The 14850-nt window shown below is 32.3% G+C and overlaps 1 protein-coding gene across 1 annotated transcript in view; it reads left to right on the top strand.

Annotated features, from left to right (window-relative positions):
• The window catches only part of KCNT2 (potassium channel, sodium activated subfamily T, member 2), a 250671-nt gene that overhangs the window by 143459 nt on the left and 92362 nt on the right, over positions 1–14850 (top strand). The window contains exons 7-8 of the mRNA XM_011975599.1: positions 429–512; positions 3522–3616. Coding sequence (XP_011830989.1) covers positions 429–512; positions 3522–3616 — 179 coding nt within the window. The remainder of the gene's footprint in view (positions 1–428; positions 513–3521; positions 3617–14850) is intronic.

The following is a 14850-nucleotide window of genomic DNA, read 5'->3' as shown; positions in this document are numbered from 1 at the left end:
GAACATAGCTCCCCAACGTCACTTAAAGTGGTTTAACATAAAAAGAATAAGAGGCAATATTGTAAAAAGAGAGAGTACCTTCCCTCTTTGTTCTTACTTAATACCTCAAGTTACAGAGAAAAGAAAGCCAATGTCTATTATAAACCACCACACTAAAAGATTTAATGATAGAATTAGCATAGATATCTGCCATCTGGTGAGAGCTTATTATTTTCTTTTTGCTTCTGCAATAATTTCCCTAAGAAAGATTTAGACAATGAATGAAAGAACATATCAATTTCTTGCATTTTATTAATAGTGAGTTTACATTATTTGTCATGTTTTAAATTATTACACTTTCTTTAATAACTTTTTTTCTATTTCTTTTCAGTCTGCTGGGTATGATTTATCGCTTTGAGATAAAAGTCTAGTTTCGGTTTGTTTTCCAGATATTCTGGCCTTCCTTAAGGAATCTATTTGTCCCAGTCTTTCTGAACTGTTGGCTTGCCAAACATGCCTTGGAAAATATGATTGTAAGTATAGAAGTGAAGTGCAAATATGAAAAGATTTTTAAACCATTTCTTATTTTCAATGTTTAGACTAAATAGAAAGAGATAATTTAGGATCTAGTCTTGAATTTTCTTATTCTGCATTCTCCCATAACGTATAACTCATACTATTGGAATTAATTAAGCTGTAACTAAATTTTCAAGTGTTTCATTGTTAAACATATTTTAAATTAATTTAGGGTCATAGTCAATTGTTTCATTTAAATGTTTTTTTTAAATGAGTCATTTTGGTAAAATACTGTTAAATAATTAAAGAGATACATAGTATAAATTTGTAGGTTAACAGACCTTAAATGAACAGTCTGCTGTATCTTAATCAGAAGGAAAACTTGTAAAATGTCCATATTGCCAAGTTACTACCTTTGTAAGGTCCTATGACTGGTAAACAAAAATGGTTCAGAATTTCTCAATATCACTAAAAACCTTATTGGTTTTTGGACTGGTTCAGCCACTTAGCCAATCTTCAGAGTACAAATATCCTTCCCTCCCAAGGCAGTTTTTTGATGCATAATGGGACTCCTGGCTTTTGAGGGCTCACTTAAGTGATTTTGTTAAACTGCTCTTAATTGTAGGTAGTCTCATATTCAGTGAACATCTGTGGGGCTTCCTAAGATTCTATGTGGGAGCTAGAAGTCCCTCATTTAGAGTCATCCTTCTGGATTTGCTTGAGCGGGGTTGTGAGTGGGACATTAGGGGAAAAGGAAGCAAGAGGTAGAATAAAAGATGGAGAACTCAGAGCTGTGCCACGGTTGCATTTTGCCCAAGGCTGAATCTGCTTGGCGGCATGGTTTATAACTATGACCAAAACATTTTTACCACAGGCTTTAGTACTTCAAAGCTAGCTGTAAGGCATTGCCATTGAATCATTCATACCACAAATGTTAATACATATTCACTATGTGCTGAACAATGTGATAGGCAAATGATCTGACTTCTTTGCTGTTCTCTTTATCTGCAAAGAAAAGCACCTACAAGTTTTGTGATAATCAGATGAAATTATATATACATATATACACAAAATGTATGCACGTACATATGTATAATATGTGTGTATAGTATTTTATCTGGCACAACAAAGTAAGGGCTCAATATTATTAATTTTACTGCGTTGAAAATTATACTGGTTTGGAGGCAAACTTATTTTCCATTTAAATGGGTTTTAAACAGACATTATGACTACAGTTTTGGCCAAAGGAATATTTGGATAACATTTTAGTATTCACAACTGGATGAATGTTTCTAAACATTTATATCGAGTAACCACTGGAGTCTTATGAAAGTACATGGCCAAAGGGTGGGAGAGTGTGGCCTGTGAAATGATTTGCAGAAATATTGGGCTGTCATAATTGCCCCGATGAAATACTGTTTGACTAAATATAGATTGCCTAAATTGCTAATGAATAAAAATATATCAGAAAAAAGTAAACTTATTTATTAATTTCTGTGTTATTAGTTGTTGGAAAAAATAACTCAAACAAGACAGGATACATTAGACAAATATTGACAGTAAAAAAGTCTGTTTTGCATTATTAATTTAAGATTCATTTTCCATTTTATTTCCATATCTCTTCGTGCCGGATGCTAAACTTGTATTTACTTTTCTGTTCATTAATACCTCTGCCATTAGAAACTAAACGGTGAGAGATGAAATCCAAATCAGTCAACTTAGTTATTTGTCTTCAAAACAGTTCTGTTTAAATAAGTGGTAGACACGTTAGTGGTAGACAAATAATGACTCATTGAGATATTTTTATTGGTGAAGTTAGTTATCTCATGCTGTACTGATTTAAGCCTAAGCGTTTATTATTTAAAAATGGAGATAAAAATGATACAAATTACAAAAATCCAGCAATCTACTGCATAGACTAAACACTAGTAATAATTTATATCCTTCAAATATTTTCTATGCAAAAATATGCACACATATCATACATGGAATAATAATGTATGTTTGCATAATTGGAATTTTTTGTCATATACTGGTATGTAGTGGACTAGTTCTTATGTTATTAAAATTTCTCCTTCAAATCAGTTTTAATGGATTTGGCTAAATTTACGTAGCTATCAATTTATGTAACAATTTTTGTATTACATATTTAAGTTATTTTAACATTTATGAACATTCATTATTTTATTTACTAAGTATTATAATTTTGTAATAAAGATGAACGTAAATATTGGTGCCCATCTCTTATGACTTTCATGTGGTTAAGTTTTCGAAATTATACTTTTGAGTAAATACTTAATGATTTAATGCTTGAAATAGATAGGATGTATTTCTGAGTTTTGACTTATATTACCAAATTGCCTTCTAGAAATTTATAACAAAGTACCTGAGGGGTAGTGCATGTGAGTGTTCACTTTTGTACATTAAACAACACTAAAAATTATTTTTTACTGTTTGCTATTGGAAAGATAAAATATAGTATATCATGAATTGACATTTATCATAATGCTAAAGAATTTAAACTTAGAAAAAATTTGTTTATTGTCTTTTTCATTTTTTTTTTCTTTTCAAGATAAACTATCTGGTCTAATTGATGTTAATTTTTCTGATAATGAGCTTTGTTTGTAGTTTCACTCATCTCTTCACTCTTCCTTAATTAAACATACTATTTTCTGATCTTTTGAAATTAGGATTTTCCGTGAGAGGTCATGCTTAACATGTAGGGGTTTTGGGGGAGTAAGTGCAACACCTGTTCAGATGTCTGTAATGCAAGTAAACTGAAATTCAGTGCTTTGGTAGTCTTCCCATACCAATATCTTTGTACTATGCAAGCTTGAGTAAGTTACATTTAGATCTAAGCAAAAATGGAAATATGCTAATATTTGTGTTTGAAATACATACATTGATTATGTATATATGTTTACGTACAGGAGAGTTGACATGAAATGTATTCTAATAAATGTAATGAAACTCATGCGTATTCAGTATTTATCAAAATTTACAACTTTTTTTCTGTATTATTTTAGAATGATCTACACAGAGCAATTCAGCGAACACAGTCTGCAATGTTTAATCAAGTTTTGATTTTAATATCTACATTACTATGCCTTATCTTCACCTGGTAAGATTGTACATATCAGAATTTGTGTTATGTTTCATTTACTTACAGTTTCTAAAGGAAACCGTATTATAAACTACTTTCATTAATAGCTGTCAATAAATAAATACATAAATATTCACCAAAAAATGTAACAGATCGCCTGCAGAAGTAAAAGCAACACTCTTTGTTCAGTCTTACCAAATAAGAAAGCACATACATCATTGCTATTGATACTCTGCAACTGATACATACTGCAACTCTGACATTTTACCAACTGCTGTAAACAGCCAAACTATGAGAATTTATGTTGCATGCCATAGTTGTCAAACAAGAATTTTTCCTTCAAACTACTGAAATAGAAGTGCCCTCATCTTTCTACGTTCTTCAAAGCAGAAACACTGTTGAAAAAACTGTCCTTACGAATCACTGCTTCTGCCTCTGCCTTCTCTGCATGATTTTTAGTGTGCATTCAGGCACACTAAAATCTGCCAGGGCAGATTTATGGCCAGTGCAAGGCAAAATCTGGCCCTTCATTATAAAAACATATAAAATATGCTTTATTATAAAACCAATAATTTCCCTTTCTGGAAGTTCACACTCTGACAACTACAGAGTAATCCAATGTGAAATGTGACACTGGACATATGGATTCATGCAGATCCTTAATGAGAGAAAAAATATGAACATCAAAAATGAGGTAGAATATTATGTTTGTGTTGCGGGAATCTTAGATATGTGTAATTGTGCTGTGACCTGGAGCTGACCCTACTGAGAAAGAGGAAAAGCTAATTAGGAAGTACTAAAAAAGGAAAAATGCACACATACACTAGTACAACTGAGCTAGGTATAAATATAGCTATACATGTACGCATGTAAATATAGATATAGAGTTATGACAAGTTTTTGTATCAATAGTATGTGGTTAGTAACTCCATGAAATGGTTTTCAAATATGTTTTATTGCATACTTTTATCATTTAAAAACAGTAGACCTGTTTTAGCATACTTAATGCCTTTAAATATAAAATAGCCTCTAAAATTGATATAGCCATCTTATCGCCTAGTGTCTTTTTACCTTTCACAAACTGTTTTATGATTCACCTAGTAATTACCTAACTGCATTAATATGAAAGATTAATTGCAATTATTTCCCTTCTAAAGTCACTAAAAATTCTGAATTTCAATGTAATAACATTATTTGGGCAACTTAGGAGTTTTCTCATCTAACTTAAGGGAATGTACTTACAAATTTTAAAACAATTATGTTTGTATGGTATGCATATGCTAATTTTTCAATTGTTGGAAAATTAAAAATACTAAAATTAATGATTACCAAATATAATGTGGGAGTCTCTTAAAGTAAATTTAGACAAAGGATCATTGATATGTTAATGTGATAAAAAGGAAACTTTTTTTACATGATGACATTTAGCAGTACTTTTGTTCTGGAGGCATCTTCATCACAATTAATCTTCATCTGCAGTAGGCTTTCTATGTGCTCCTACTTTCTGCCTAGTGCTTCTATTTTTCGGGTAGTCTAGGTGGTACCTAGACATATTTCACCATTTTCTTATGCCAAAGGATGCAGCAGTGCTAGACAAAAGGTTATTCATTATTTATATGAAATTTCCACCATATAATGTATTCATTATTGAAATTATTTCCATTTCATTGTTTTATTTGGTATAATAGTTGTTTTGTGTATGTCTTGTGTGTGTATGTTTTAGTTTTAAATAATTAAGTAGTGGTTTTGAGATATTATCTAATATTACAACTGTCACCAGTATGTGGATATGTCTCTTAATTTGCAATGATTATATAACATTAAGTTTAACTATATACAATTTTATTGCTTTTAATCACATGTATCGTAATATGTTCTTAAATTATAACAACTCAAATGGATAAACTGAGGTTTGATTTCTTTATGTATTCTCTGCATTACAAGCAAACGTCTTCATAACTTATGATCATCATCATAAGATTGAATACGTTTTGTTCAAGTTCAACATCAAAGGTATAATTACCAAGAAACATAAAAACAATGTTATATATTAGTTATATCTTGGTCATAGTATATCATGTAGGCTGTTTTAACAATGTGTCACACCACACACAACGTAAAATAGAAATATCCATAAAAATACAGCAACTTAAACAAACAGAAATGTCTAGGCAGTCTGTCTAAGACTGTTTCCCCAGCTTGATACTGCTGGGGAATAATTTTCCTTATATCTTGTTTCTCCCATTTTCAAAACGTGGTTTCTATCTATGGCTCAAGATGGCTGCCCTGTTCTTGCAAGTACATCCTAAGTCCAGCCTGTAGTTATGAAAATAAGACACAACTTGTACTTCAGGCTACAATTTGGTTATATATCCACACATGGCTGAAAGGGGGCCTGCGAAAACGTTGTCTAGCTGGGTAGTAGTATATCTAACTGAATATTGTACTATCACACAAAAAAGAAAAAAAAAACTGGAGACTGGAATAAAAAGAAGTCTCTTGGTACTAAGTGATAAAAGTCCACATGTACATTCGTTGTTTAAAACTTAGGGTTATCCTAGCTTAGAGCCCTTGAACAACTTTTTACATATCATTAAATAAGGATACTAATCACTCATTTTAGTACTTTTAAGGACTAAAAGTACTTAAAAGAGTACTTTTAAGGTTGTTTTGAAGTGAGGATTAAATTAGATATAAAGTGTTAAGCATATGGCATGGCATATAATGTGAATACTTCAAAAGTTTTAGTTTTTTTCCATTTCAAATGCCTTCTTCATAAAAGATGATTAAATTCTCATGTGAATCCACAAAAACTAAATTGCTTAAAAATATCTAAACATAATATGTATCCTTTTAATAAAACTATAAGAGGGAACCATTATGCCTAAAATATATTAACAGGAAATATAAGAAAACATCTTTCGCCACTGTATTCAAGTTTTTAGTATTTCCTACCTATTTCTAATACTTGAGTCTCTCATTATCTCCACTAGGTTAAAGATAATGGTAGCATTGCTCTCTTGGTACATTTAATGCTTTCAATGACACACAGCCTTGCGACATGCCCATGGCTCCAGTTTTACTTCATTTAGAGTACTTTTAAATTTTGAAGTGTCACGTGACAGGTAAAAACCAGGGGCATGGTAAATAGGGGAATAATTTTAGGCCACAGAGAGGGGAGTAACTGCTCTGTAAAGATAAAAGTAAACTATTTTTGGACTATTTAGGAATTTTTCTCATGTGAATAGATTCCATCATTTATTTTACCACTTTCTGAATATTGAACCACAGGACATGTCAGAAACTAACATTGCCAAATCAGAACTTTTAATATGTGCCTTGTAATTTGAGCCTGAAATATTTGGATAAATTGGCTATATTGTTCAGGAATCTCACAGTCTTAAAATTACCTGTGTTGGAAAGCTGTTACATGGTTTTTTAAAAAAAATCTTCCCTTTACCATTGCAAAGAACTGTCATTACGCATCTGTCTACAAGAGGCACATGTTTAGTGCCAAACTGAAATAAAAATTAAGCTGCTGTGCTGACCCACTCTCTTTGGGAAATGTGCTCAGAATTGTTTTTTTCTGTCATTGTAATGGAATTGGACTAATCTGTCCACATATTGGCAGTATATCCCTCATCATCAATAATACACACTTCCAAGACAGCTGGGAATTGTGATTCATTCTGTGTCTCTAAAACAAAGCAGAGTAAACTGGAACATCCGGGAATTAAATGCATGACTTTAGCTTAATTATCAACATATTGTAACCAATAATAAGCACTATCATTTATAATGAATTTGGTGTTTCTAATTTTACACTGATAGATTTATTTTGCAACTACTTTACTTCAAACTTTAATATTTTTAAATTTACATGTGTTTATATATTTTCATATTATTTCATGGGATTCTAACATAAGGAACTATATTATGTTAATTGATTTCCTGTTTTAGTTCAATGTTATAATTTCCTGTTTTAGTTCAATGTCATAATAATAATTGAATCAATTCACCTTCTCAGTCTTATTTCAAGACAAACTAAACTAATTTATTGTTTAAAACTACGATCATGTTAAACATGATTAACATGCTTAATTCAGAAGTACTTAGAATTTTCGTATGCATTGATTAAAACCTATTTAAACACTGGATGTTTAAGTTCTTGAACTCTATTTACTGGTTGAAGTCTAAAGGCAAGTAGCTACTTGGGAAGTGGACAGTGAGAAGATAAGTGCTGTAGTTTGGATGAAGAATTACGACATGGTCTAATGGTGTTAATTGCCACTGTCATGATATTAGATTCCTAGTTTTTTTTTTTTTTTTTCCACATTAGTTTTTCATATGTTATAAATGAATTACTGAAAGTGCTTTTGTCTGAAGATCTGGCAATTGACTAACAACTTTCTTCCTTATTCTTCCTGCTATGGTTTAAATTTTCATAATGGTTATGTATAAGTTTTGAAAACAAACAAAATAAGACAAAATGACAATAAGTGAGAAATGTAAAAGGAAGCAATAAAATTTTATACAAAATGCAAAATATAATTATATGTAACATTCAATATAATCTCCATAATTAATCCTTATTCAAATGAGTCTCATATTAAGTTCTACTTCTCCATTTACTCCTACTCATCATTGAAGTCTCAACTTTTAGATTTTAGCTTCTCTATAACACTTTCTTGTAGTCTGTCTAAATTATGGGATATGGTCAAGGTTTATGCTTCTTCAGCATTCTAAAAACTGTGAAATATATAATGGTTCTTTAATTATCAGTGTTTCTTCTAGACTTTTATAATTCATAAGAGCAAAGACTCAATTTACCTTTCTTACCATTTTTTGGCCAGTGTCTCTTATGGTAGTTGGAAAATACTAGATGTTTAACCAATATTTGCAGTTGATAGAAAATAACATTCTGGAATAACAATACCCTTATCAAGTGGAAATACTTCAATATATTATAAGTTAAGCATTCCAAACCATATATTTTAAGAACATTGTTTTAAAACTGTTATTTTCAGTTAAGTTTTGTGTGAGATCATAAGAAGGAATTTTTACAGTTATAAGCCAGAGTGTAAGTCTGTGAAAATGACTTCTGGCAAAAAGATATGACGGAGTAGTAAAACTTTTGCAACTTTTTCATTTGGAAAACTCCCTTGGATATAATTTTTATAAATTACACACACATACCTTATAATTTTGGCCAATTTTGTCTCCATATAACCCCCAAATTTATGCCTTGAACAATTTCCCTTTTTTGCTTTTTTTAGAATTTGTGAGAGCAGAACAATGCAATAAAATTACTGAAACTGTTAGAGAGAAAATGGGCTTGCTGCCTGATGCACAGAGAAGACAATAACTATGGCACTTGATTTTGAGAAAAGAAGGCTTTATTGCAAAATTGGCCATGAAACAGAGAGACAGGTTCAAATCAGTTTCCCTGATTTTGGGCCTGAAGCAAGTTTTAAGGGGTTAGAGGACAACAGAAAGGATTTAGGAATGTTTACTTGACAGAGTTTGATTAGAGGGCTTCAGATGTGGTCATTTACAGTAAGCCATGTTGAGGCAAAGTGTAGCCCTGCATCTTCCAAGTCAAGGAATCCTTCACTTCTGAAAGTTTTCAGCATTCAAATTCTAATTTTGTCCCAGTCTTTTGGTTCCAGATGTTGTTAGAGGTCAAAGCTTTTTCTAGGGCACATGCCCTGACTATATGACTTACAGTTTTTGGCTCTGTTTTACCTGAAAGATAACTTGACATTTTGTTATATCAACAGAGCAGGCCCAGTTTGAGCTGGTGCCATGGTTACAGAACTAGCAACTGTATGGAGCATAAAAACAAATTGGCTAAATACTCACAGCATTGTCATAAGTGCCATCATATTTTTCTCTTCCCATTATTGTTTAGTATTTTTAACTTTTCTTTTCTGTTTCTTTCTTTGATTTTGTTTTCTTGAAATTTCTATTTTACTTTTGTCTGATCTGAATCCTGATCCTCTCCTGAAAATCTGTTAATCTTCTATTATTTTGAAATAAAGAAAATCCATGTTTATACATTAGGATGCAGGGCAGGGCATGGTCACCTTTTATAAATTATTAAATGGTAAAGTATATTGACCCTGAATTTATGGCTAATGACATGAATTACTGATATCTTTTGCATAGACACAAAGATAGTGCTCAGGAGAGTGAGACATTTCTTTTAACAATAGAAAACCTGGTTTTATCATTATCTCAAAAAATATTCCCTAGAAAATGTAAAATCCCAACATCTCAAATGATGATATGTTTCATGGGACTCTTAGCTATTAGGTATACAATCTATGGGAAATGGAAATGATTATTTGGGACAATTTAATTGGTATTCACGCAATAAATACCAAAATGCAAGTTGTGGGCTGATTTGAATGCTAATGTTTGAATTACAGGCATGGTTGAAAGTGTTAGATGCTTTCAGCACAGAATGCCATTGCTAATTAAGTTTTTCCAGTAACTGTGCACAGCAATGAGATTCATAGGGAGTATATGGGATATTAAACATTATTTATTCCTGCCATGTGACTATTTTTCTCTGATAACATTTTGTTGTACAAATTGACATTTGCCAGGTGGTAAAAAAGCTTACAGTCTCAATATTTCCTTTCATTCAAATTAATATTTTCCTTATAAACCATGCCAAAGCTTGAAAAATTTGTACTGCCAAATGTATAGTTAACATTTTAGAAGAAGCGCATTTTAAGAAGCACAGAATAAATAATTTGCAATTAATATGCCTTTGTAATTATATACAGGGCCTATTTAAGTAAGCGAATTAATTATGACTTATAGGTATTTTGAGAAGGTAACATAAGAGTTTGTATTCAACTTCTTAATTAAATTTTGTTTTAGAATTTTGTAACAACAAAATTATTTTGTATGGGTTTGTGTCAAAGATAACACTTAAGAATGTTTTGTAAAGAAGCAAACTCCACAGTAAATTCTTAACTCAAATCCAGCATTCTTCATGAGATTATCTTGAAATATTTTTTAAAACAAATGCATTTTTCTAAAAGAAATAATTAATATTGAAGTCTTAAAAATCATAATTGATTTAAATTCTTTTATATTTGAAGTATGTTCTTACTTAATATAATTTTTGTTTTATGTTATTTTCTGTTTTTTAATATTGCTTTTTAATTAAGCAGTCACCCATTCAAGAATGAGAATATTATACACCTATATATTTATTTTGTATATATTAACAAAATTATATATGACATTGTAGTAGGTAGGTTTGACCCACTTGCAAGTGGGGACTGAGATGAAATGTAAAATTGTAAGTCTCATCCTGGATGTTTTTAGTCTCACGCATTATCTGCACTGGGAGCTTTGCCTTTAAAAACTCAAAAGTTCCTATTCCCAGAACCTTATCTTCTAATTCTGGTTTTTATCACTGCAGAGAGCTAAAATCTATCATTGTGAAGGGTGCATTTTGAGGCCATGACTTACCTGGTGGGGGTTCTCTCACCTGTATTCTCAAGCAGCAATTGAGTGCAATCTCTTCTAGGTCAGGGCAGGCTGTTCGCTAAGTTAACTGCTGACTCCTTCTTATGAAAGATAGGTAAGAAGCCTTCACTAAAAATAGATAGCTTAACGATCAATAATAAATGGTCTCCATTCTGGTTTAGTTTGTGCTGAACGTTTTCTGTTTACCAAGTGCATGCTATCTAGGTTGTTCTTAATACATTTACCTTATTTTTTTTCACCTCTTATTAACTTCCTTAATTTTCCTCTTAATGATAATTGTCGTCACACCAGAATGACTGCAGGGAGTTGCCTTTTTTTTTTTTTTGTAAGCTTTAAGATGTGATTGCCATTTGGAATAATGGTAACAAACTCTGGAACCATGCAGTCCAGGGCTCATATTATGTCTTTTTCATTAATCAATTCAGTAAGCATAACTTCATATCATTTAACTGCTCTAAGTTCAGTTTACTATCCATAATATGTAGATAATAATACTGTATAGAATTGTTGTGAAAAGACTGAGTTAATATATAAAAAGTAAGTAATAGAGAACACAATTCATTATATGAACCAATAAATTATTGTTATTATTATTTAATTTTTAGTGTGAGAATGGTGTTTTTTTGTGGGTAGGAGGGCTATGCTTGCATAAAAATGGACTTCACTGTTATTTTCTAAATTGTCTACTTTTAAATCAGTTTTATCTTCAGACAGCCTTGAGAAAGTACATAATAATGTGTGTTGAATACATGTGGAATACAAAGTTTGGGAGTAAAAAATTATTTTGTTTGGAAAATAGTTCACTTTTTGATTGGGATATCAGTTGAGAATTAAATTGTTTTGACTGGAAAATACAAAGAATTTCTCTCAGGAAACTTGTATTAAGACCAATCATTGTCATTTTGTGCCTTAACATCCACATGCATACACTAATATGTATTCTTTGGTTTAACTATATCGTGCCTACTCTCTTGAGGACTTTTAGGTAATTTTTCTAGAATATATTTCTGATATGCCTGTGTTATTTATTGATGCCTATTAAACACTTGGCGTATATCAGATTATAATTATGCTTACAGAGATGAACTTTGTTAGTACATAATCTTAGGAATCTTATGATGTTTTGGGAAAGTCAGGTATGACACTAGTGGTATGAACAAAGCCAAAATGGACTGCAGAGAATGCACAATTTAATCGCATCTATTACTTTATTCCCCTACTAATAAATCACCAGAAGACACAAGGGGGCATAAATAAGAACTTAAAACTTAGGAATTGTTGAGGGCACTTTGACATCTAAAAACGAGAAGACAAAATCTGGAAGTAGCCAAGAAAGGTATATTTTGTTAATCAGAGAAAGAAGACATATGTAGAAGCAAAATACAATGGTAGCGCAAAAGACAGAATGGAGCAAATAGAATTGTATTGTTTTAATTTTTATACTATACATAAAATGTTAAGTTCTGGAAACAGTCATTACAAATGCAATAAAATAAAATAAATCAAAGGGACTTTGTCAGTAAACCAATAATGGAGATAAAACGGATCTTTAAACATAATTAATTCAAAGAAAAATTGAGTGTCCTACTTAAAGTGTAGTAGAAAAAAACACGAAGACTTGGCAAAGTGCAAGGAAGACTCCTGGAGGAAGTCTGCTTAACACATCCTTTTCCTCCTCCACTCTAAATACCAGCTTCTACCTGTTCATGCCTCCTGAGACAGGCAAGAAAAGTGCCAAGAAGGAAGCTGTTGGGATATTTTTTGCCATTTGGAAACTGGAGAGCCTGAGACTAGAATAAAGCACTTGAGTGAGGACTGAATGAATCGGAACCAGAGAATTGTTTAAACTTGGAGATCCAGTGTAGGTGGACATCTGCTGGGGTGAATTTTACCAATCTGCCTGGCCTCCAAAGAGTTAAGGATGAACTAAAGAGCTTAGCCGAAGCCTCTTCATCTACTGAGAGTGGGAAATTTGAGAACAGGGTCAGAAAGGTTTCTTGCTGACGCCTCAGCCAGGGTCTCACAACCAGTGTACTGCCGGCCCCCAGAAGCAAAGACGTCTCTGCTTTCCTGAGAATTGCCACCACTTGCTCAACAAGCAGCTAAAAGAAAATAATCATCTAAGAGGGCCAATAACCAAGGAAGGGAAAAACAAACAATAACCTAGATAGGTCTCTAATTAAATAGACTTGCTCATGGAAATAGAACATATTAGGGAATGGACTTGGAGGATGTATCTGGAACACCTAATCAATACTATAGATATTCATAAGAGAGAAAAAACAAAAGATAGAAAAACGATAATAAAGAAATAGTAGGAAAAATGGTAGGCTGTTTTGCGGAAAGATGTGGGTCTGGAGATTAAAATATTAGAAAAAAAAATCATCTCAGCATATAGTGCTAAAATTATTTCACTCCAAAGACAAAGAGAAACTTGTCCAAGCTTCCAGTAGGAAAACAAAAGATTACTGACTGTTTTACTTATAAATTATGTACTGCTTATTTCCAAAAGGTAGGCAGATTGGCCTTCAAAGATGTCCATGTTCTAATCCTTGTAACTTGTGAATATGTTACGTTAGATGGTAAAAGGGATTTCAAAGATGTAATTAGGGTTACAGACATTAAACTAAGGAAATTATCCTGGGTTATCCAAGTAACCTAGTCTGAAATCATATGAGCTCTTACAAGAAGAAAACTCTGGGGCTGGAGTCAAATAAATGCACTGTAAGGAGAGATGAGGCAGAAGGGAAAGAGAGATGAAGTATGGGAAGGACCCAACCAGCCATTTCCAGCTCTGAATCTGAAGAAGACTACATGCTAGGGAATGTAGGAGTCCACTAGAAGGTGAAATTGACTCCTGGTTAGGAGCCAGGGAGGAAACAGTACTTTAGTTCAACAATCTCATAGAACTGAACTGCACACAACATGAGTGGTCTTGGAAGCAGATTCTCCCCTGGAGCTTCTAGTAGTGAGCCAGGGCTGGTCAACACCTTGATTTCTGCCTTGGGAAACTCACAGAGAAGAAACCGGCTGAGACCACCTAGACTTCTGGACTCTAGAATTGTGAGAAAATAAATTTGTGTTATTTTAAATGCTGTTTGTGGTACATTTTTTAAGTGCTCTTTGTGATTTTTTTTTTCCTGCAGCAATAAAAAACGAGTACAGTTTTAATGGAAAATAATTCAACCCAGTAATTCCATTACTGGGTATATACTCAAGAGAAAATAAATCATTCTACAAAATGGGCACAGATGGGTGCCCATCTGTGGTAGATTGGATAAAGAAAATATGGTACAGATACACCGTGAAATACTACACAGTCATAGAAAAGAATGAAATCATGTCTTTTGCAGCAACACAGGTGCAGCTGAAGGCCATAATCCTAAGTGAATTAATGTAGAAACAGAAAACCAAATACTGCATGTTCTCACTTATAAGTGAGAGGTAAACACTGGACACATAAGGATGGCAACAATAGGCACTGGGGACTACTAGAGGAGGAAGAAGGGAAGGAGGACAAGGGCTGAAAAACTACCTGTTAGATACTATGCTAACTATCTGGATGATGGGATCATTTGTACCCCAGACCTTAGCATCATGCAATGTACTGATGTGACAAATGTGCACATGTACCCTCAGAATCTAAAATAAAAATTTAAATTATATAAACAATAAAATTAATACATTTGCAACAACTGTTGTATCTGCTATACTGGAAATTCCAAGATGGTTCAAAAATAAGT

This window comes from Mandrillus leucophaeus, unplaced genomic scaffold (assembly GCF_000951045.1).
Source record: "Mandrillus leucophaeus isolate KB7577 unplaced genomic scaffold, Mleu.le_1.0 Scaffold1571, whole genome shotgun sequence".
Taxonomy (NCBI): Eukaryota; Metazoa; Chordata; class Mammalia; order Primates; family Cercopithecidae; genus Mandrillus; species Mandrillus leucophaeus.
This window is presented reverse-complemented; position numbering and strand designations above follow the sequence as displayed.